Source organism: Macrotis lagotis, chromosome 8 (genome assembly GCF_037893015.1).
Source record: "Macrotis lagotis isolate mMagLag1 chromosome 8, bilby.v1.9.chrom.fasta, whole genome shotgun sequence".
Taxonomy (NCBI): Eukaryota; Metazoa; Chordata; class Mammalia; order Peramelemorphia; family Peramelidae; genus Macrotis; species Macrotis lagotis.
Window position 1 is genome coordinate 159,502,118 of NC_133665.1, and position 24,712 is coordinate 159,526,829.

Sequence of the window (24,712 nt, forward strand, 5' to 3'; positions counted from 1 at the left end):
TGCAAGGCAAGGTCACATAGTGAAATAAGTAATAAGTATCTGAGGGTGAATTTGAACTCAGATCCTCCTGACTCCAGGACTGGTGCTCTGTCCACTGTGCCACCTAGCTGCCCCTGGTACATTTTTTTCTGAAGGGTTTTAAATTTACAGGTGTATATAATGTTCATTTGTTAATGAATTTTACCTTTAAGGGCTATCACTTAAGACTTTGTTAGAAGGATCTGAATAAAATTATTCCCCTATTCCCCCAATGATATTAAAATATGACATCAAGCTTAGAAAACCCGGTCTGTAAAAAATAAAAATCCCAAACTCCATTGGTCCTTCTCCCCTCTCCTGGATCTGAGACCTAGACCAGTGTCCTGAGTTTTCCCCTGTTCCTGCCCCTGCTTTCATAGTGGATCCTCTGGCCTTTGGACCTCCCTTCCCTGGTCTCCTCTCTCCTAGATTCTGCTAAAGTCAGGGACTGGCTCCATTGTAAACTTCCTGTTCTCTGACTCAGCCTCATTTTGACCCTCATTTTTTAAGTGAATTGCTGTAAGAGTCCCTAAAAAAAGTTGGGGGTTGGGGAGGGGCGGCCGGAGGCTTCTGTCTCTCTCTGAGATCCATGGCGCTCCCTGGCTGGTGGCCCTGGACGAGTCACTTCACCCTGTTGGCTTCTGATGCTCCTCTGTCAGATGAGCTGGAGAGGACATGGCAAAGCCCTCCTGTGTCTCAGCCACTCTGTGGCCGGGAGCAGCCCCCACCCAAGGGAACTTCGTCCTCCAGTTCATCCTTCACATGCTGACAGCCCAGGGAGTTACCTTCCTGCTCAAAGTCTTCTGGGCCCCTCCTTGCCTTGCTGCAGCTGAAGTCGCCCCCTCCCCTCGTCTTGGTCTGCCAGTGCTTTTGGCCACGCCAGCGTGCACCTATGGAGACTCCCCAGCCCCATCGTCCCTCCACATTGAAACCCTTGAGCTCACTTTGGAGCTCTCCTGTGCATGTGGACTCTAATTCTAATTCATCTGGAAGGCCAGAGGCCGTGGGAGGCCAGCCAGGACGCCAGAGGTCACAGAGCACTGAGCCTGACCTCAGGAGGACCAGAGTTCAAATTCTGCTTCCAAGCCTCAGAGTTGTTCAGGGACCCTGACTGCTGTGGTCCAGTCATTTCAGCTCTGCCCAACCCACCCTGCAGGAGCTTATTGGGTGAAGATGCTGCAGGGCTTTACCATTTCCTTTTCTAGCTCATTGTAAAGATGAGGAAACTGAGGCAGATAGGGTGAAGCCACTTACCCAGGGTCTCCAGCCAGAAGTGTCTGAGGCTGGTCCAGGAGAGGAGTCTACCTGACTCCAAGGAAGGGGTTGAGGAAAAATTCTGTTTGCTCACATTCCAAGGTGGGCAGGGTATCAGAAAAGGATGGTGAGAGTAGGAAGCAAGCCAAGGTGTAGTGTGTGCTGGGGGGCACAGGTCCTGTATAAGCATTTTCTCTGTGAGAGAGGTGGCTTTGGGAAACAGGCTGCCCTGTGAGAACCAGCCCCCACTGGACCCCCTTCCATCTTGGGTCCAATTGGAACTTCAGAGTAAGCCCTGCACACATAGAAGCTATGACCATCCTATTATCTGAGAGTGCTTTTACAAAGGAGAGAAGCTGTCTGTAAAACCTGCCAGTCAGTAGTGGTCGGGAGACCCTCTGGTGATCCGACTGCCCCCTCTGGAGAGCACGGCACTGTTGTCATTGAGCCTCCCTTGGGAGGCCCTCTCATCATGGAAATCTCGGGGGGGGGTGTCCCGAAGGTGTCATTTCATCCTGTTCTGTGGGGTACCCTGGTCCATTGTCTTGTGCAGAGTAGATTTTGCATAAATATTTGTTGAATTGGACCATGAAGAGAAAGCAGCCAGAGATGGGGTCAGTTGAGAGAGGCATCGGTTGTGCTGGGCCTCTGGAAGATGTGACCCCCTGCCCAGCACAGACCCCAAGACTTCCCAAGCCCCTGGTGAGCTCTGCAGGCCCGGGTGCTTGCAGTGTAGAAAGGCTTTCCCAGACGGACACACATGGATAGCCACCCAGCTGGCTTCATCTTCTAACCCAAAACCCAATAGGACAAAAGGGGAAAAAAATACCCAAAGAGGGCTTGGGAGAAACCACCTGTCAAACTGCTTTCCCTAGGGAGTCCTGCCCAGCCCTGTGTTCTCCCCTTGAGTTTATATATTTTCCTTGATTCTGCAGTTGCTGTTCCTCCAGGCTATGTCCAATGCACCTTGCCTTAGGGAGAGATAGACCTGAAGGAAGCCCACGGTCTTTCCCCTCAGGCTCAGGCTTTTGAAAATCAAAGCTGGCTGCCTTGCAGTGGGGTCAGTGATTTGTCTAATGTTTGCTCTGTCTTTTTTAGCTCTCCTGATTTCTTTTGAGTAAGGGAAGGAAAAGCAGTGTTGTATGTAGCTGTGATCAGAAGCACCCCCCCCCCCCCCAGGCCTTGATCAGAAGCCCCCCAGGGCTCAGGCCACTGTCCTTCCTGATCTTCCTCTTGTTATTCTCTGAGGTGAGGAATTCCCCCAGAACTCCCCCATGTTCACTGAGAAGCCCAGAATGGAAGAACTCTGAGCACCTAAGTTTTCAGCAATGCTTGAAGGATTTGGATAACCTAATTGGCAATCAGACTATAATTGGGATTTTTACATCAAATTATTGTTGTTAGATGAACTGTTTGTTATTCATCTCATTTAGAATACTTTACATTGAGTTCTGATTTGTCGGAAATTAATCGCAATGACTCTTTCATTTATATTGGCAGGAATAATCAGCAATTTTCTTAGATTATGATTTGGGTCTGATTGGGACATTTTGGCAACCTTTCAGTTGCTGGAGCCGAGACAAAATCTAATTATACAAGAATGTTGGATAGTCTACTAGACTTTTTAGAGTTTTCAGTCTTGTTGCTGTACAAGGTAAGTTCAGCATTATCCTCTGCAGCATCATTGATCACATTCCATATAACCTTGATTTTCTTCTCCATGAAATGGAATAAGCAAGTCATTGAAATCAAGACTAGAATAATTAATCAAGAACCCAGCTTACATTTTTAATTAGTGAGTAACGTTTCTATTTTTGGGAAGGCCAATAATGAAAGTAAAATGTTAACATAAAAGCCATTTTTCTATAACACTCATTATGAAATATCTTTACACACGAGCTTTATCTGTGCTCATTCCATTGGTACAGTAGGCGGCTCTATCTATGCTTTAGGAGATGGTTTTCATGAGTTACTCGCGCTAAAAAATGTTCATCTCCTTCTAGCCAGCTCTCTGGGGCAGAGCTGTTTTGACTTAGCACAATTCTCTTATTGCAGACATATATATTAACAGGCCTCTTCTTAGACCTCCTGGAGCCTCTACTCTGTTGGCTTTGTTTTCTAGCTCTCAGAACTGCCATACCATTATAAACTATTGGATCATTAAAGTTTTTCAAGGTTGTTTTTCTTTAGAATGTTGTTGAACAATGCTATATATTGTATAAATTAGTCTCCTAGTTCTGTTCAGTTGTTTCTGTATCCGTTCAGACAAGCCTTCCCCAGGTTCTCTGAAGTCATTCTGTTCATCATTTCTTGCAGTGCAGTGATGAAGAGTCCATTATTTTGTAAATAATGCATTACTCTGCCATTTCCCAATTGATGTGTTTTCCCTGAGTTTTCTTCTTTTTGCCATTGCAAAAGGAGTTGCTATAAACAGTTTTGTACATACTCTTTCTTTGAACTCTTTTAGGAAACTGGCTTAATGGTATGCACACTTTAGTGAGTTAAGGCATAGCTTTGAATTACTTTGCAGAATGGATAGCCCATCCATAACAATGCCACCAGTGCTTTCCTGCCTTCTTTTCCCTCAGACCCTTCATTTGTCTTTTGTCAATCTATTAGATATGAGGTAGAACCTTAGAGTTGTTTCACTGTACATTTTTCTAGTTATTTGTAATTTGTAGCATTTTTTCATTTGACTATTATTAGCTTTGATTTCTTCTTTTGAAAACTGCCTGTTCAAATCTTTTGGGCACATATTGATTGGAGAATGACTCTTGTTCTTGAAAATTTGAACCAGTTTCTTATATATCTTGAAAATGAGCTCTTTATCAGGGAAAAACTTGATGTAAAGATTTTTTTTCTCCTTGTTTTCCTTCTAATTTAACTATATTAAATGTTTGTATGGGCAGCTATCTGTGCCAGTGGATAGATTGCTGGACCCAGAGCCAGAAACTCATCTTCTTGAGTTCAGATCTGGCATCAGACACTAAAGCTGTGTGACGCTGGGCAAGTCACTTAATGCTGTGAAATGAGCCAGAGAAGGAAACAAAACCATTCCTTGGTCTTTGCCACAAAAACCCCAAAAAGTCAGACTCATCTGAAATGATTGAATGGCATTTTGATGCAGAAACTTTAATTTTATATAATCAAAATTGTCCTTTTTTCTTTTTTTTGTGTATTCAAAATTGCTCATTATATCTTGTGTGATACTATCACTTGTTGAGTCATGAATTTTCTCATTCAATAGTTGTGAAAATCAGGGTTTTCCTTCCTCTAATTTATGATCTACCCTTTTATCTTTAGATATATCCATTTGGAACTGTTCTTGGTATGTGGTATGAAATGTTAAACTTTACCTAATTTCTTTCTTTGTACAGTTTTTAGAATTGTTAGTTTTTTCAAGTTAGATTATTTAGATTTCAGGGTTTATCTCTAAGCTACTATCTTCCTTGTTTCTCTATGTTTTGTTCCTAATCTGTTCCACTGATCAGCTGGTCTTATTTTTAGCCAGTATCAAAACATTTAGGGGAGGATTGCTTTATAGTATAGTTTGAGGCCTGGTACTGCTAGGTCCCCCTCCTTTCTCCTTTAAAAAAAGTTTTTCCTTGAGATTTTTGACTTCTTATGCCTTAAAATGAATTTACTTATTGGATTTTGTAGTTCTATAGAGCACTATTTTGGTGGTTTGATTGTTATAGTACTTAGTATACTTTGAATAAACAAACCAAAACTAATTCACCAATATAAAATTAATTTAGATTGTATTGTCATTTTTATTATATTGATTCAGCCTGCCCGTGATCAATGAATATTTCTGTAGTTATTTCAAAAATGTTTCCAATTCAGGTCTGTATTTATATAAAGAGTATTTTGTGTTAATACTCAGATAGTTCTTATGTCTATATCTTGGTAGCTTGACTCAAGTGCTTTACATGTTCTGTAATTAGTTTAATAAGATTTCTTGGAAATGCTGATTATTTTGTGGAATTATTTTATATGCTGTGACTTTACTTAAGTTATTGTTTTAGTTACTTTTGGGGTGACTCTCCAAGATTTCCTAAGTAAATCATTATAACTGCAAAAAATGAACTAACTGGGGATAAAACTAGCCTTTTGTTTTAGATATATATTACATATGCATTATTATGTATAATTTTTTTGAAAAACCTGTTTAATCCTGGTTCTTCTTGTTGATGTTTGTTAAAATGGGAGTGAGTTCATATTTTGTCATGCTTTTGTTGCATCTGTTGCTATTAGCATTTTTGTTATTGTAAAAATATGATTTATTATTTTTTCCCTAATATTGAGCCAACCCTACTTTTTATAAATCCAATCTAGTCATTTTATGTATAAAATCTTGTGATAACTTTTTGTATTCTCTTTGCTAAAATTTATTTTAAAATTTTATGTCAGTGTTCATTAGTGATATTGGTTTGTAATTTTATTTCTCTATTTTGACCTCTGGTTTAGACCATATTTATGTCAGAGAAAGAATTTGGTAGGATTCCTTTTGATACTGCAAGCACTTCGTGTAATATAGGAATTAGTTGTTCTTCAAATGTTTGATAGAATTTATCTATAAATGCATCCCTTTTCTTGTGGTGAATTTGTTTTGCTTGTTGCTCTCTTCATCTGTTTTCCCTTTTATTTTCCCTACTCCCTTTCCCACCTGTTTTCCTCTTAAGTGAAAAGTATTTTTTGACCCCCTGCTTTGTGAGTGTGTATATTCTTTTCTTATTTTACCAGTTCAAATGAAAGTGAGATTCAATTGTCTCCAGTTCTCTAAACCTTCCTCCTTATTCCACTTAGGAGATAATTTTCCTTTTCCTTCTACCCCCCCACCCCCCACCCCATACCTCTTTGCTTTTCAATTCCATTATTCTCAAGATTGTTAAAAGCTTAACAAAACTAGTTCCAATCTGATATTAGACTGTAGTTTGCTATGGTTATGTGGAATGTTAGAGACAAAGGGTTCTAGTCAGAATTGTTATGATAATGTAGTCAATCCTTATCTTCCGGCTGGGGTGGGGGGAAATATTCCTAGAAGACAATGTGAAAATCAAATGTGAGTGTTGCTACACTGAACCTTTGGGAAATAGGAGGTTAGGTTCCTGTGACACTTAAAAACTGTAATTCTTCACTAGGGTTTGCATAAAATACACTTTTCTATATATAATTCTTTAAAACAAAACATTAATTTTGATAATATGAGCTGCAATTCACAAAATAGAATTGAAGCATATAAAACATTTTTCTCCCTTAGTAACTCCCTACAGTCTGTGACCTTTTGTGCTAACTTCTCAAAAAACCCTAACACATGAATTTCAGACAGTATTCACTAAACAAAATCTACAATACCAAAGATACTGTTCAACAACAACAGCAAAAAAATCTTAAAGCTAAAACATTTTTTAACCTGCATCTTTGTTTCCACTATGTCAGATGGCAGCAAGAGGGTATTATTCCCTGTATTAAACCTCTCTGTTCTGGCTGCCCTCTGAAAAGCAAGGGAGAGGTGGTTGGGGAAGACTCCAATTGGTGCGGTCCCAGCTAGTAATGGCGTGAAGGGTGCAGAAACTTGAAATGACCCGGCAGCAGCATCTGCTTGGGGTGCTGATTGAGATCTGGGAGGGTCTTGGAGAATGGGAGGTATCAGAGGCAAACCCTGAGGTTGCCATCAGGAGGGAGCAGCCACCTTTGTCGCCTGATCTCTCCAGCTGATAGGGTGCAGGCTTGCAGCAGTGACCTGCTGGCTGGGGCCTGGAGCCCACAGGACTTGCACTCCTCATCGAAGCATAGTGGAATCTCAAAACTCAAGTTTTACAGTGGATGATGAAAATATTCAGCTGATGCCCAGGAAGCTCTTTACAACCATGGGGTGAAAAACCAGCCACTCCACAAACTCGGTGCAGCTATCCTCCATTTTGTCTGTGCTGTGCAGCTGCTATGTGTGTGGTCACTATCCCTAAGGTGAAAAAAGAGACTATTAATCAAATCTTGTGAAATGCTTGAAGTTGTGGAAATCAAATGTGCCTATGTTCAGTATTGACTCTCCAAAGTGGTCCATGCTTTGACTTGGGAGTTCGCTAGTGGGAGGAACCTGAAAAGTGGAAGGTGGTTTTACTCTGCTTCTTCTATTATCCCATTGGGTTTCCTTTTTATCTTGTCATTCTTACTGTTTCTCAAGACTGAGATACCTATAGACACGCATATATTTGTGTGCAGATGTTGATAATGATGCAGTTGTTATCCCAGCCCAGGTTTCATTTCACCCCAGCTTGAAATGATCTTGGAGGAGTTTCTGACATTGTCATCACGGTTGGCACCGATAGTGCTAAAATGATATAGTAAGAATATTCCTTATTGTTTGACCTATAATTTCATGTATGAAACATGGATTATCTATGTTAATGAGAAATTAATAAAAAGGGAATGGTAGTTTTTGCTTCCTTCCCTTAAAACAAACAGTGGATAGAGTTCATATAAAAAGCAGTTAGAGTAAAGGACAGTTACATTGCAATAAAGTGGGTGGTATTGTTGCCTTTATGAGAACCTTTTACATCTCATTAGAATGCTCATAATTATTTCATCTTATCTCTTATCTTAATATTCTTTACAGCTTTTTCAAAGTTATAGACTGTATTTTCTGGTATTTTTATTAAACACCAACTGACAGTCCTTAAATGAACCATTTTTTGAGCTTGTAATGTTGGCTACTACAGTTTTTTTCCCCTCTCATTTTATCATGACCTTAACATTCCTCTGCAGGAATTAAAGTAGTATTTGCCTTTTATTCATTCTTTTTTTCATTTTCAAGAGTAATAACTTTTCCTCGATTATGTGTGATAGTCCTACCATTGGGAGATTTTCTCATGTCTTGGACAGAGTGGAAGAGTTTCCATTTCTATTCTGTGTTCTGGCCCTTCAAAAACATGAAGATGGATATGGTGTCTTCTTTGTCTTTTCTTCAGACTGAATATCCCCAGCTCCTTTCCTTAAGCCTCATGAGGCCTGGACTCAAGGTCCAATCTGATGGCCTAGCTCTAGAAGTTTCCAGGCTTGGCAATGTGATTCCTTCAGTGTACAGTCCAGAGCTGAATGTGTAGTTTGGCCAGGGGTTCAGAGGACCATCACCTCCCATGTTTTGGCTGCTTCTCAGTGTGATTCCTTTCAACATTCACCTTAAATTGAGCTTGCACCAGTCACCAGTTACCCTGCTGACTGTCCACCCCTCTTCCATCTGTACTTTGTAGCATCTACCCGGTGCTTCCACCTAGTTCTCCACCTTCTCTCCCTCAGTTAAAGCATCCTCTTCACAAAGTACCTCTCCGCTATCCTGAGGGCCAGATAACTTTCGGAGTGAAGTATGGAGAGTACAGGGTCTTTTTTCATTTTCTTCCACACTCACTGCCTTGGAATTACCTATCAATAATCTGATGGCAAGGTGGCAGCATTTCTTCTATGTGTTTGCATCTGGTGAGTGCATGGAAGGCAGCACCCCTGTGAACCCTGTCCTGGCCAGAGAACATACTTTGTTGTGGGCTTCAGAATTTAGGAATGAATGACCTTGATGGGCAGGCAGAAACTTGAGAGTGTGACCCTGACCAGGTGAGTCATCTGGCCTTAGGACCGGGCTGGATGAACTGGCCGTGGAAGGGACGGGTGATGCTCAATCTGAGGACCAGTTTAGATATGACCGAAGGGCTGGCACGCTTGGGCTCTAGAAGTGGGTGCAGGATGGAGAGTGTGTCCAAAGCTACCAACAACCTGACCTTTCCAGAGCAGAATGGGCTCTCTTGAAAGACAGAATGAATCCCACCCCCAGAAGTCTTCATGTGAATGATGGATGGCCAGTGGGGGAGCTGCTTTTTCCTTAAATTTAAGGATTTCTTTTTCAATCAGAACCCTTTTCTTTCATCCAATACATGGGACTCTTAATGTCATATCAACCTCTGGTGAAACACTCATTTGAGTTTTTGATGGGGGTTAGAGTGTTCTGTATTTTAGGACCTTAATTAATTGAGCTTGGACAGAGAAAATGGATTTGTTCTAGGGTGAAATAATTGAGTTAGAAATCAAGTGTCTTAATTTCCTGTCTGCTTTTCCAGTTTTCCCAGACAGAGACACATACCCTTCCCCTTTTTCTGAATGCTCTCTGAACTGTCTATACACGGCTATGGATTCAGGGCTTCCGTGAAGTGCTGTGGGTATTTCTGGGAGCCCTGTTTTGGGGGGGAGATCCTTCTTCAGACCCCTGGGCATGAGTCAGTGAAGCGACTCCTCTTGTGTGCTTGAACCTGCAGGTGCCACAGGCACCTTTGAGGCCCCACCCTTGCTAGAGCCTTCTGGACACCCACCAAGTAGGTTGGAAATGCAGAGAGCTGCCCCCAAAGAGCAGAGCAGTCAAGATAAGAAGTGGCTGCAGTCAAGGCGTTTTGGTGTCCTAATGCAGAGCTCCCATTTTCATTACTCTCCTAACAATCACTGAGTAAAACAGGTTTTGAGTTTCTCCTACTTTTTTTTTTCAATTAATTTTTTCCACCTATATGGGTTGAGTGCAAAGAGCACTGAGTTTGGAGCCAAAGGGGACCTGTATTTGATTTTTAGCTCTTCCATTAATTTTCTCTGGGAATTAGGACCAGTTATTTAATCTCTCAGGGCCTCATTTTTCTCATTTGTAAAATGAGCAGCTTGGATTAGTTGACCCATGTGGCCCCTTCCAGCTCAATGGTCGTTTGCTGTAGAAAGGATTTTTGTATGGGTTGGATTAAATTGTTTACGGATGTCCCTTTCAATTCTCATTCTATGATTCTCAGTCACACATGTGGTATACCTTGAAATTTGATGTTTCCAAAAATGGTTGATCCTTTCATCCCATTCACGAAGGTATATGGTTTACCTGCCATTCATTTCTACCTCCTCTTTCAATCTTTTCATTCACACTTGTAGTAATTTTAATGCAATATAGTGTGATTCCTCAATTTCTGTGCTTTAGAGTGATTAGGTCTTCATGATTTGACTATATTTTAAAAAAAAAAACCAAACTTCTGTTCTTTGATAGATCCATGATCTCATTGGTTTGTTAGGTTAATTCTTTCCACTGATTCAGATAGGAAACCCATATGTGCCTCCTTATCAAACAGTGCCATTCTTGCCACTGTTGGTGACACTTGAAAGATAATGGGACATGAGGAGTGTACCACAGAATTTGAGAGGGACAAATGGCCTCTTACTCAGAAGTTGATGGGGAATGATTTCTGTAAGTTTCGAGACATGAAACTCCATTTCATTTCTAGACCCAATTCTGGAATATTTTATTAAACAGATGGTTTGTGAACATCGTGAAAATATTCACGAAGTGGCTTCATTCAAAAGTGTTGGCTGGTCTTCTTACTAAAAAGCAAAATACAAGGGCCCTTAGAAGACCTCTCCATGTACCAGATTATCAGGGATAAGGATGTGAACCTTTTCAAACAGAAAGAAGGGTTTCTGCATACAAAAAAGGAAAATTGATTGATGACCTGTGTTTGGAAGTATAAGAATGTCACACAGAGGAGGAAGGAATAAAGATCACTAAATACCTAGAGACGAGAAACAAATTTGAATCACTTCCTGGAGAGGGAGGGAGTTTACCCTTGAGGAAGCAACTGTCACTGTTCCAGGAATGATAAAGATCAGCCACTGAGGCTCAGAGAAAGGAGGGGAAAGGAGGGCTGCTGGGGGACCCACACCGGGAGAGCTGTGCTTATGTCTTCTGGGTTTGTGGCCAGGCTTTCTGCAGATTCTTTTATTCCTGTAGATTACTCATGACACGGTCTTGTTATCTTTGGTCAACCTGCTTTCTAATGTTCTGCAGCTGAGCATCAATGGTCAACCAGTGTTTCCCTTGGCTTTCATCCTCTCCACTTGTTGAGAAGGTCATCAGAGTGTTTGGACTGAGGGGTTTTCTGAGCTTTCTGGCTTCCTGTTAATGGTATTTTTGTTTATAGCCTTTAAATTACTCTGAGAGACCCAGAGTTCGAACTTTTTTACATTTCTTATTTTTTTATTGTCATCAATTTATTTGAATAGGTCAGGTTAGAGCTTTTGTAATTACACAGTGTTGTCTTTTTATCTTCATCTTAATTTGATGTTAATTTTGACTTTTGCCCTAACCAGTTGATGCTCTGCCTGTATAAGGAGAGCTGATTCTAAAGTAACTCCCAGGTCAGCCACCAGTTGTTTCCCATTAAGATATAACCAGTTGTATTTTTAAATTGGTCAACCATGGGCTTCTGAAAAATCTGTAGCCTATTGGCTCTTTCCATGAACACCCCACACCCATCTTCACATGGCGGGGCACTGAGTAGCAAGGTCTCTGTTGACTTAGAACATTCAGTTTGGGGGCGGGTATGGAAGGAGGACAAGCATTTCCATGGTATTTACTCTTATCCAGACACTGTCCCTTAACCCGTGGGAATTAGGGGCTGTTATGAACCCCATTTTACAGATGAGGAAATGGAGGCAGCTGAGCTTCTGTGCTGCCTGGGATCTGTCAGCGAGTGGATGAAGTGGGATTTGAACTCAGGTCTTCCTGACCGTGCTGTGCTCCAGGGTACCAGCAGCTGCCTACAGTAGATGTTGCTCTATAATCTGCCGCTGTGTTTGGGTTTCACTGGCCTGTTCCATGACCTGAGGTTTCTTCTTTCATTTGAGCTCAGGAGATCCCATTTAGCTGCAGCTTTGTTATTTCTTCTGTTTGCATTTAAATTGAGTATATATATACATATATATATATATATATATATATATATAGTTTGATTTTTTTTTTCCAGTCTTGTAAGGATTTGATGGTTTTTGGGCAGAGATCCCTTGTTTTGAGCATGGGCACCTCAACTCCTGTGTCCAGAGGCATGAAAGTAGGTGAGATTGTTGATACTCTCTACTCTGCAGCCATCACTTTGGATGCAGAAGTCTCAGGATCAATAGGGAGCAACCCCCACCTGCTGGCAGGCAGCCTTCTGCCCAGGCCTTCTGCTCTTAGCAGCACCATCCTGCAGAGGTTCCCAGGCTGGCAGGACTGTCAGAGGGGCTTCCTTCTCTGTGACAACTGGAGCCCACTCATTTCAGCTGGGAGACCAGCTGGACATTTCAGCATGAACAGCTATGCCTTGGACTGGCAAATGCCAAAGATCGGGGCTTGATTCACTGTTTTGTTGAATGTCGAAGCTTAAGAAATGGAGGGATCAAATGTCCATTTTTGCAGATTAAATGTAAAAGTGTGTCATCCACAGGTTCTCTCCTTCCCCTCCCCAGACCCTCCAAGAGAGCTTTTTGTTACACATTTATAGGCCAAGTCTTTGTCTTGGTTACCTTGGAGTAGGAGAATAGACTGCTTTCTTCTAGACTCTTAGCAGCCAGCTTTAGGCCCTCCACTCATTTGGAGACAGTTTCCAGCTGTTTTGCAAGTTGTTGCCACAGTGTGTTTCCCTCTAGTGCCAGACCACAGCTCCAGATACTGTGGAAATGAGTCCATTCAGTTTGGACCAGCTTCATTGAGGAATGCCGTAGGGCCTTAGTGGTTGAAGAATACCTGTGCTGATTTGTCAGCGTCTTGTTCTCTGGAATGTGGGTAGATTGCCGTGAGGGCCAGCTGGAGTTTGTAGTGAATCCCAACTCATCTTCACAATAGGAAGCTCGTTATCATTACTTTTATCAGTACAATGGATTCTTTTTCTGTATTCAATCTGAAATATGGCCCTGGAGATGACAGAGTGAAAGCACCATAGTGCATCCTGGTCAAGTGAAAGCTCCCACTATGATGTCCTTCGCTCTTTTACCTGAAAAACGATCCAGTCACTTCAAGCATCAACCAGTCCCCTACTTTGATGGTGGTCCTCAGAGAGCAAAACATGCCGCAAAGGGTTAAATGGTGGCAACTTGTGTTCACATTCTACTTTGCTCATTTTTCCAGCATTAAGGAGAAAATGTCGGTGTATATTTCATTCTCTAGTGTATGTGCATTGTCAGTGAAGTTTTAGGTGAGGTATTTTAAATAAAAATTAAAAGGTGATCCCTGTGTTATCACACATTAAAAACAAACCCTGGGCCTCCCCATCTTTTTCCACCAGGTTGGGGGTATGGGGCCACTCATGTTTTCTGGGGGCTTTTGTATTGATGTTAAACCTAGTGCAGATCCTTGGTCTGCCCACTGTGAAGCTCAGAGTTACATATTCGAGATCCCACAGCTTCCGCCTCCTTGTAGATGGGACACAGGCACGTGCCACTGTGACCAACTTCATTATGCACTTAAAAACAAAGAAGCCTCCATACCATTTAGCCTGGGTACTTGCTTGCATCTGCATAGCCTGGTAGGGTTGGCGAAGCCCTCGACGAGTCTGGAGGAGATGCTTCTCTAAGCTTCTAAATCTGCTTTGAGCTGAGTGGGCAGGTCAGATGATGTGTTTCCATCCCGCACGAGAGTTCCAAGGATGTCCACAGATTGCTCTTCCTACTGGATAAAGACCTAATCTCCACCCCCCCCAGTTTCTGCATTATGAATAACCCCAGAAAATTGAATACAACTCTGTTTAAAGTCACCGGACTGGCGGGAGCCACGTGAGTATTATCCTGAGTGCTTGCTCCTGAGCTGGTGCATCTGCCATTCAGGTTAGCTGCTGTTGGCAGAGGAAATGAAACCCCGTCCGTTAGTGCAGAATTTATAGTAGCCCTGCTGCTGCAGGAAGTGGTGAAAAGGTGATTGATGGGCTGAGGCAAGGCTCTTGAGCAAGAGACAGGATGCAGGCTTTCAATTTTTACCCGGTTTTCTTTTCTTACATGTCTTTGCTCCGCTTACACTATGGTTTGGCTGTTTATCAATAAATCTGTGGTCCAATTTTCTTGTAAACTCTACACCAAATTTAAAACAATGGCAATAAATAGATATCAACACAGCTATGTTAAGGATGTGCTGCAAAAATTAGATACATATGGTTTGTGGTGGCTGGTTTTTTTTTTTAACCTCTCACAGAGTATTCACAAAGTATAATGGGGGGGACCTATCATACCCTAAAGACAATGATGCCTCAAATAGAGCCACACTCCCATCGACATCTCATTAAGTGCCTACTATGAGAAAGGCACTATGTTAATCAAGGTGAATACAAAGATAATATGGCACAGATACTCCTGTAAAAGGAGTCTATCTACAGTGTAATGGAGAATTGGGGAATGGTCAAACAGAATGGGGGTGGGGAGGTGCCCTTTATGGAGAATGTTGAACTTGAAGTTGGGGTGCCCCGAGAGTGAGTCCTTCTTCCAATACCTACTAGCCGCACATAGCCCTGGATCATCCATCATCTTACCTCTCCCAGCCTCAATCGCCTCGTCTATAAAGTGAGGATAATAAATGGTACCTTTTGTCTCAGGGATTTTGTGAGGATCAAATGAAATAATGAGAAGTGCTTTGTATACATTAAACTTCTATATAAATGCTAGCTATTATTAAAGAAACTGATATATTGATGAAATGGAATCTATTGACCCAATAAGAAATGATGAATAAGAAGAATTCGGTGAACATCAGGAGGACTTGTAATTTTATCTTTTTATTCTGAACTTTAAACCCCCCAAAATGTGCACTTTGTACACAGAGAAGAACATAAGATTTTGTTTGAAGCCACATCTTCCATTTCATACTATTTGGGGTTTTTAAAAGTATGTATTTAATTCATCTTATTATTTTCTAAACTTCCTTACCTTGTCTGTTTTTCCTTCTGAGTTTGCTTTCCTTCTGCACATTTAAAAATTTGGTTTCAATGATCTTTTGGGGGATATCACTATTGTGGGCTATTCTTTCCCACACCCTTTCCCACTAAAATCTAACCCTTTGGGGGCGGCTAGGTGGCGTAGTGGATAAAGCACTGGCCTTGGAGTCAGGAGTACCTGGGTTCAAATCTGGTCTTAGACACTTAATAATTACCTAGCTGTGTGGTCTTGGGCAAGCCACTTAACCCCATTTGCCTTGCAAAACAAACCTAAAAAAAAAATCTAACCCTTTGTCATGAGCATAGTTAAGCAAAATAAATACACACAGTGCCCAAGTCCACCATGTATGCCTTTTTCTGCCTTTCATGTCTGTCACCTCTCTGTCAGGAGAGGAGTAAAATATTCTATCAGAGCTCTTCTAGAGTAGTTGTCCATAGGCATTGGTCTTTCAGGGTGATTTGTCTTTACTGTTTTGTTGTTTTTGAATAAATTGTTCATATTTCATTCATATTAGTTCATAGTACTCCAGATTCTCTGAAATTCTCTTTCATCATTTTTTTTTTTTTTTTTTTTTGCTATTTGAAAGAAAATTTTATTATCAGTACAGTTGAAAATGACAATGCACAAAAGCACACAAGAGGCTATTTATTGTCCTGGAGGTTTTCACTCCCCTCCCACTTGGAATGCCAGGGAGAAAACAGTTGAAGAAAACATGCAATCACAAACAATGATCAACTCTAAAGACAAGAGGTTTGGTCCAAAAGAACCCAACATAATTAATCCAATGACTGTGAACAGCTTCACTGAGTAAGATTAAGATATTGCAATCGTGGGGTTTCCTTGGGCTTCCCCTTCAGTGAACCAGGGAGGCCTGCTTGAGGGAGCTGAGGACTGAATACATGTGGGACATATCCTTGGCCCGCTTGCTAGACTTGGGGTTAAAGTCACACAGCCGAGCCACCCGTTCCCACTCAGTGCCAGGAGAAGTCTCTTTAACATCATTTACAAAAGCTTCTTCAGCTGCCCTGTTATTTACTTTTGTTTTTTGTAGTTGTTCGTCTTGCCTTGCATACCACTCTTCTAATTCTTGTATTGCTTTTTCTTTCCATTCTGCTTCTTGCTTCTGAGAATTAGCATCAAGGACTTCTCGATGTTTCATTTGTTCTATTTATGGATACTTTCTGGTTCTGACTGTAATCGATCCACTTGTGAAATTAGCCACGTAACTATTGGTTGGGCCATTACTCTCCTGGTAGTATTCTCCATTCATCACTCCATCAATAGCGTCCGGGCCTCCGGGGGGCTCCCCTTGCAGGGAGGTGGTCACACTGGCGCTGTTGAGGATGTTGAAGCCCTCGTCATTCTTGATGCCTGCGATCTTGCTCTCCTGCTGGGCTAGGAAGGCCACGGCCAGATCCTCTTCACTGCTCCTGCCGCTCGCCACCCCATTACCCACCGGGGCAGGGACCAGGGGCCTGGGCAGCAGTGCCAAACAGATCTACTTCAGCCATGGCGCAGAGCCGGTGCGGGCAGGTGGGCGGGGAGCAGGTCCAGGGAGGGAAGACGGTCAGGGACGGAGCTCTCATCATTTCTTACAGTACAGTAATATTCAGTTAGATTCATACGACCCCCTCTCAAGGCAAGGAACTTTGTTTTGCTTGCAGCTGACTTCTCCTTAGTATTCCTCTTTCCCTCTTCAGAGTCCCTGATCAGAACCAGCCCTGTTCTGTGTCAGTATTCTGTATTCCATGTCACTTTATTTTTTATATCAACCCTTTTACATTTTCCTCCATTATTTTTAAGCCTTTAATTTTGTTCTAATGTTTTTTGCTGTCCTATAGAAACATTGATTCTGTATGATCTGTTCTAGTTCTCAAAAAGTCTATTAGTTGGGTGCATAGTGCCACTTTATCTTCTCAACTATTGCTGTTCTGCCATTCTGTCTCTCTCTGACTGTCTCTGTCTCTGTCATCTCTTCATTTCTTCTAGTCCTTATGGAATTAATCCATTTTTTTTTCCCTCTTTGAGTTTGCAGTTGTTAAAGAATTGTTTACTCCTTGTTTGAAGGGATCTCTAGATATCCAATAGTTTCTTTTCATTTGGAGTTCCTGGTGAAGGCCTTGGGCTAAGAGGGCCAGACTTTCCGTCCTGAAGACTCTGGGGGGCCCAGCCCTGAGTCACTTGGCTCCTCCGCTGACCCTACTTCTCAGGTTAGGTGGCAGTTTGAAAGGCTGCTTATTCAAGACCTGGGGCATCTCAGCCCTTGGGTTTGGACAAGGTGCTCTTCTGAACTCTGCCAGTCCCACAGTCTTCTTATCAGGACAGTCCTCTTCTTTCTGCTTTCTTCTGCGACTTGGACTGGTAGTGTTTACTAATGGTCATCTTTCCTATTGCCCATGGGTTTCTATTGTCTTGTGTCACTTTGGGGTGGAAGAAGTAGCTTATGGTAGTCTCTTATTGGATTTCTTGGTAATTATTTCATTTGTGTTTTGCTTTCCTGGGCATCTGGCACATGGATGGTTTGCTTCCTGTTTATGAAGTCATCCTGCTGGAAGTCCGCACCTTTAAATCTGCTGGTCTTCTGTCAGTCCGTATCCTTCTTGACTTCTTAGCTGGTTTGGGCACAGCTGACTTCCCCTTTCTTCTAGACATTGTCCTCTCCTTCGTCTCTTTTGCTGGATTATCGTCCTTCTCCTGCCTGCTAGTTGGGGACCCCTCTCTCCACACCCCCACCATAATGTTCTACCTGAGTCTTGCTCTCTGTCTCCTATTCCTCAGTGATCTCATTACTGCCATGAGTTCAGTCTGATTGCTATGCAGAAGCCCATTACCCTCACTTAGGTGGCCCACATGCATTTCAAAATCAGCATGTTCAAAATAGAACTCATATTGTTTTCTCCTACACATATTCTTCATCAGATGTTCTCCATTTCTATAGCAAACATCACCAACTTTCCAGTTAGTCAGGTTTATGATTTCTCATTCTCTGTCTGTCTCTCTCTGTCTCTCTGTCTCTCTGTCTCTCTCTCTCTCTCTCTCTCTCTCTCTCTCTCTGTCTTCTGTCTGTCTCTGTCTCTCTCTTGTCTCTGTCTCATTCTATCTATGTCTCTCTGCCTGTATCTTTATTTCTCTTCTTTCTCTCTGTCTCTGTCTCTATCCCTCTGTGTCTCTCCGTGTCTTTCTATTTCTTCTTTCTCTCTCTCTGTCTCTGTCCTTCTGTCTCTCACTGTCTCTGTCCCTCTGACTCTCTCTGTCTTTCTCCCTCTGTCTCTTCTTTTTCTCCCCTGGCCCCCATATCCTGTGAGTTGCTAAGTCTTGTTGATCCAGGTCCATAAGATCTTAAACTTGATCATCAGCATTACTCTTAATTAGTTTCATTCCTTCCAGACTTTGCCCTCAGTCATTCTTTGTTGTCTTTACAATAAAATATAAAATGTTTAGCTAAGTCTTTCAATCTCTTCCTAACATGATCCCAGGTGTCTACAGAATTTAGTTGATAAGTCAGCTACTTCGTTCCATCTCCTGCCTCTGTGGTCTTTATAATAGTTGATGTTGGAGAGGTTGTGGAAAGACAGACATGCTAAGACCCTATTGCAGGGACTTTAAATTAGCTCAACTATTTTGGAAAGCAATTTGGAATTAAGCTTAGTGAGAACACTGTCTATACCTTTTGACCTAGAGATCCCATATCTATGTATATTTTTTCAATATACATCAATAGATCAAAGATAGAACTTTCTGATACTCAATAGAGTATCAAATATTTCTATAGGGCATAGTAGCTTGTTTTTGTAGTAATAAAGAACTAGAAACAAGACGGCTATCTGTCACTTGAAGAGTTTCTAAAACTTTGGGATAAGTGGTATCTGAGTGTAATTATCATTTAGTTAGAAATGAAAAATATAAAGAATTTCAAAAAATGGATAAGATTTAGATGATACAGAATGAAATAAAAAGAACCAAGAGAAGAACGATGGATAGTTTCTACAACCTTGTAATTAAAAAAAATGACAACAGAAAATCGAACCCATTAATATAATGGCCAGACTTTGCCCCTAAGAAGACTTTGAGGCCTGTCCCTTCCTCACTCCCTTCTTTGCAGAGTGGGTGGTGGGGCTGATGGTCATTTTTCTTAAACCACTTTTTCCACTCTTCCTTTCTCTTTTATTTCTTATTACAAGGGATAGTTCTCTGCTTTGGAAAGGGGAGAATGATATATTGGGGAATGAAACAAGCTAAAAAGCCAGTGACCCACCTTGTCTGGAATTCCCTCCCACTTCCCCTGCCCTTGCACAGTTCAGCCAGCAACAGCAGGAAGATTTGCCTGACCCCCTCTCCCTGTACTCTTCTGCCTGGAATGATTTTACAAGACTCTTTTTTTTCTTGTCTCTGTCCCCAAAACAGTGGCTTTCACATTGAAGGTGTCTAATAAATATTTCTTAAGTGAAATGTAATTGCTGGAGGTGGCTGGAAATGTAGATGTCATAGGCTGCAGGCAGGTTAAGGAGGATGAGGACAGGGGAATCTTGAATTTAACCCTTAGTGACCTCCCAGAGAATTGTTGTCCATGAAGCAGCAATTGTGAGGTGAGCCAGATGGGAAGAAGTGGAAGTAATTGAGTTCTCTTTGTATAAGTGTGACTGTGAAAGGGGAAATAGAGACAGAGATGGAGAGAAGAGGTGATAGGAGGAGGAGGTAGCAAGTTAGGGCAAGGGAAGAATCTGGAGGTTTTCACCCCAATAGAGGGGACTGGAGATCAGAAGACAAAAGGAGTTCAACCTGAAAGTACAAGTGCAGAAGAGAAATAAAAACAGAATGAAAGTGCTTTTTAAAAATGGATCACAAGGAAGCGATTATGCATCTCAGTACTTACAGAAAACGTTTTAAATGGATTTTTAAAAAAGTATGACATTCATTATAGCTCACATTCATTGTGCTTTCATTCTTCAGTGAACTCTTCATCACTAGACAAAGATCCTTACATTCCTTATGTCCTTCACTTAACATTTATTCAATGCCTTGATGGACCAGGCACCCTCCTAAGCCATGGAGCCATACTTGTGGCAAAGGGAAGATAAATGATAATCAGGGTTGTTATTTTTTCTTTTTTTCTATTTGGTATACATTCATTATCTTATCTCTTGGGTACGTTCCATTTCTGTCGTGACATAACGTTGTTAGTATTCTCATTAGTTAATGTTGACAGAGATTTCTTGATATGAAAGTTGTCCACTCCTCATGAGTGTTCCACTGAATAAAGAAAGCATGGGAACTTTATAAAATATGTTTTTCTAAGCTTCATTTCTAAAGAGTTTGGAACGCCACCTGTGTATGTCTCTAACTACAATCAAAACATCTGACTGTCACCCACATTTTACAAATGTGGGCTAATGAGGCAGAAAAGTGAGTTGATATGCTTAGGGGTTTCACAGCCCATGAGCAGCAAAAATAGAATAAGAGACGAGGTTCCTGATTCAGAGTCTGCTGCTTTTATCACTATATAATATATAGTATCTCTTGCCCTTGTTATGTTATATTGTCAGTTGATCTCTTTCAAGTATAATGATAATATTTAGAAACACACTTATCCTTAAGAAGGATAGAAGGTTCCATCAGTTGCTACTCCAGCAAGACCCATGAGTCTGCTCTGTCTTTTTCAGGGTCCAGGAGGTTTGAGTTAATACCATGTTTTCAGTTGTCACTTTTCTAGTTCATTTGTTACTTCTCTAGTTCATCTGATAAGGCAATACAGAGTCTGGGAACTGAAGTGAGAGACAAATGATTTGGGAATTTTGGAGGTATTAATTACATGGTAAAAGAAAATTGGAGTAAAGAGTATTTGAAAGTAAGAAATAATTAAGATCTGTCACTTGCTATAAATTGGAACACAGTTAAAATGGCAAATGTCCATCTTTTTGTCTAGTATATTGAATAATTGAATTTTCATTAAATCAGGTGTCATTTTTAAAAGAGAATTTGCATATAAAATAAAAACTCATGATTTTTGTTATATGCTTGGTTCAACTGCCCCAGGAATCTTCTTCTCAGCATGGGCAAGTCAACTTCTTCACTTGCATTTCCTTATCTCTAAGAGATATGTATTGCCTAGCTCATCAGATTATTGCAAGAGAGAAAGCGATGTATGAAAAACATTATGGACACCACATAAATGTCTCTGCTTATTACTGTTGACTGCCATGTTAGTTTGCTTTGTGCAGTAGACTCAGGGGCAATATAGACATCACTGTACGTCCCCTGTTAAACTCCATCCATCAGATGATACCAGGGTAGGAGAGACCCCGGATCAACATGGAAGCCGCTCCCTCACTGTCACCAGGCATCTCCTTGCACCAAAGGATCTCTTCACCTTGATTAACCCATACTTGGCTCATTCATTCTTATTTTATTTATTTAGGTTTTTTTTTTTTTTGCAAGGCAGTGGGGTTAAGTGGCTTTCCCAAGGCCACACAGCTAGGTAATTATTGAGGCCGAATTTGAACTCAGGTCCTCCTGACTCCAGGGCTGGTGCTCTATCCACTGCGCCACCTAGCTGCCCTTCATTCATTCTTTATCAGGACTTGTTATCTGAAGTTCTTGAACTTTAAAATTTTAATCTCTGTATTTCAGTATAATTGGTTTTCTTTGTATTCATGTTCTATTTTGTTTTTATGCTTTAAACCTTATTCTGAGAAGGGATCTGTAGGTTTCATCAGAGGGTTGGGAAGAGGGGGTTCATGACACACAAAACCCCCTCCTCTGTATCATCAGATAGTACCTAGTCTGCACTAGAAAATCCCATTTTACTCCAGTAGCTTCCCTGCTTCCAATCCCCTTCATCTCCTAGCAGATGGACCATTTTGATTTGGGGCATCTGCATTGAACTGTGAGAGGTGGGGGGGGATTCCTCGGCTTCTGGGCTACAGGTAGCAGCCCTTGACCATCTTGCTGCCTCCCTTCAGGGTTGTACACAGTTAAATGAGTGGTAACGAGTGAAGCCCGAATGCTAAGAGGGGTGCGGACACATTTAAGTCTTGATTCTTCTCACACATCTTACAGTGATCTTTTCAGACATTTACACTGAAGCCTTCCTAAAGGTTTCCATTTCCCATTTCTTGGGTTGTTTGTAGTTGACTCTTCAGTGAAGACTCATTTAGTAATAGAGGATTGAAGCTGTGCCCTGAGGTCTTGTAAAATCAGTACATGTATGATCCAGACCTCCACTGACTTCGGGGCTGTGGCTTTAAATGTAACTCTGATGCTATGTACCATTTGGGATGTGTGGATGAATATTATGTTAAATGAACCGAATACTTCAAATTTTATGAATTCTTGGGCAAAAGGGATTTTTACGTGCTTGTGAAATCATTCATCCACTCTTCTTCCTCTTCACCAGACTTACCTCCTCCATTTCCTAGACTTTTGGTCTCAAGCACAAGGTGAACTTGGCCTGTGGGAAAATTAGTCTTACCCCCACCCCTGTTGACACCCTTACCCTGATTGGTTCACACTCTTGTAAATTTGGCCCACCTTCTGCCCTGTGCAGCCTTGTGTTGTGCCAGAGGGCTGGAAGCCATTGTAGAAATATTAATGCACGACTGTGTCTGCATATGCACAAATGAAGCCCCCCAGCTCCCTCTGACTCCGGTTGACTCCCAGCCATGGATGGTTCTCCACATTTATCTGTCTCTCCTTGTCTCCCAGCCATGGTGTTTCCATCTGCTGAGGTCACTGCCTGAAGTTTTTCTCAGAAAGATGGTGTTGGGGAGGATGCTGTATGACAGTATAATTTATGTTGACATTTTGCATTTAAAAAGAATTCCATCTTAATAATGAATTAATTCAATGCTTGTAACTTAAGTAATTCAAGAGAGGAGCTGCTTTGAAATATATGCCATGGTTCTCATCCAAGGTGGGAAACACTTTTTGTGGGATTGTCTAATATTTTAATTTTGTTTATTTAAGGTCCAGAAAGTTGGCAAGTCTTGCCGAAACTCTACAGAGAACCTACGTTGCGAAGGGTCATCTGGGGTTAGAAATAGAAGAACTGGAATCAGCTGCTCTTCTTGTGCAGGGGGAAGAATCTGAGGTAGAGGAACCCTGGTCAGCTTCCAGGCAACGGGTCTCAGACTTCAATTCACTCACAGGGGGCTCTGGCAAATCAGATGGGGTTTCATCATCTAAGATGGAAGACACGAATGTAGACAGAGCTAAACTGGCAGATAGTGAGGGTGGGAAAATAAAGGGTTTGCAGGAAAACACTACCCCAAAGACTGAATCCCTTGAATCTTGTACAAAACCTGCTATCTGGCTGCATGAGCTTGGTCAGGAGAAGCCAGTCAGTTCTTCACCATCTGCCAGGGTTTCTGCTCCACTCATCATAGAATTGGAGGAAATGGAAACTGAACCTCAGCGTTCTCAGCAGCAGGAAACGTCACCGGTGGATGAGGGCAAGCAGCCCACCTAAACTCGCAAGCACTGGCAAATGAACCTCGAGCTTAGTGCTGAAAGTAGCATCCCATCTCATAAGTCTTCTGCAGCATCTACTGAATGAAAATCCATCACGTGTCTGTCGTGGTGCATTTCCTCCTCAGTATTTAAGCAGCATTGCTTTAGCAGAATTCATATTTAGTGTCATTTCAAGTTGAAAGTTTTTAAGAATTATGACAGCATAGTGATAACTTTTATAAATGAAAATGAGTGCTCTAGCAGATTGTAAACTCCTTGAGAGCAGAGACAGTTTTGTTTTTGTCCTTGTACATAGTGAAAGCCTGGCACAAAGTAGACTTTTAATAAACATTTTTTTTAGGTTTTTGCTAGGCAATGGGATTCAATGGCTTGCCCAAGGCCACACAGCTAGGTGAGGCCAGATTTGAACTTAGGTACTCCTAATTCCACGGCCAGTTCTCTATCCACTGTGTCACCTAGCTGCCCCCAATAAACATTTGTTGTAATGAATCTAAGATGTGAATTTTTCAGGGACACATTCAACAATAAAACATTGCTTTTGATGAAATTGAGTAATTACAGGTCTCTTTTCAAGAGGACTTGTACTTGAAAAAGATTTTTTATTTTGCAAAATATTTACACAAATCACAACTTTTTTGTTAGTCTGTCTTGTGGGCCACATAAAGTGGTATATTGATAAAAACAATTGTTTTTATTAGCAGTTGACCCAAGTTCCCAATAACTGACCCAGTAACTGCATGGAGGTTTGTCAAAGGGTAGAATGGAGTATCAGGAAATAGGGGGCAGTGGAAATAAGATGGGCAAAATCCAGTGGAACACAAGAGGATCAGAAGAGCCTGGCCAGCTTTCTGCACCAGAGAGATGGGGAAATGTAAAGAAGAGAATCCCAATTGTGAGAGAGGACATCATTGACCAAACAGTTATTAGCAGAATTTGTGGCAGAATACACCAAGGTTGTCACAAATGCCTGTAATCAAATAAGCTATCCTAGGGATTCAGATCTTGGATCCCTTGATCTGTTTATTGCTTCTAACTTCTTGTTACCCAAAGAGCCAAACCCTGTGATGAGAAGTTACGTTTTTGTGGCTAAATAGCCTCTGATGGGACTCCTTCCATACATACACATGTTCTAAAACAACTGGCTTTCTTTTTTAAATTCAGAATAAAGCAGACAGACCAGTGTGACAGCATTGTGATAGCTATGGATGTTAATTGTCCTAGAGGATAG

At 41.5% G+C, this 24,712-nt stretch overlaps 1 protein-coding gene and 1 pseudogene across 1 annotated transcript in view; one reads left to right on the forward strand and one right to left on the reverse strand.

Moving 5' to 3' along the window:
* LOC141496306 (protein SHQ1 homolog) overlaps positions 1 to 24,035 on the forward strand; it is a 104,313-nt gene extending 80,278 nt beyond the window's left edge. The window contains exon 11 of the mRNA XM_074198718.1: positions 22,981 to 24,035. Within this exon, the coding sequence (XP_074054819.1) occupies positions 22,981 to 23,482 (502 nt within the window). The 3' untranslated portion in view covers positions 23,483 to 24,035. The remainder of the gene's footprint in view (positions 1 to 22,980) is intronic.
* On the reverse strand, positions 15,671 to 16,529 carry LOC141495007 (clathrin light chain A pseudogene; annotated as a pseudogene).
* Positions 24,036 to 24,712: the final 677 nt, after the last annotated feature.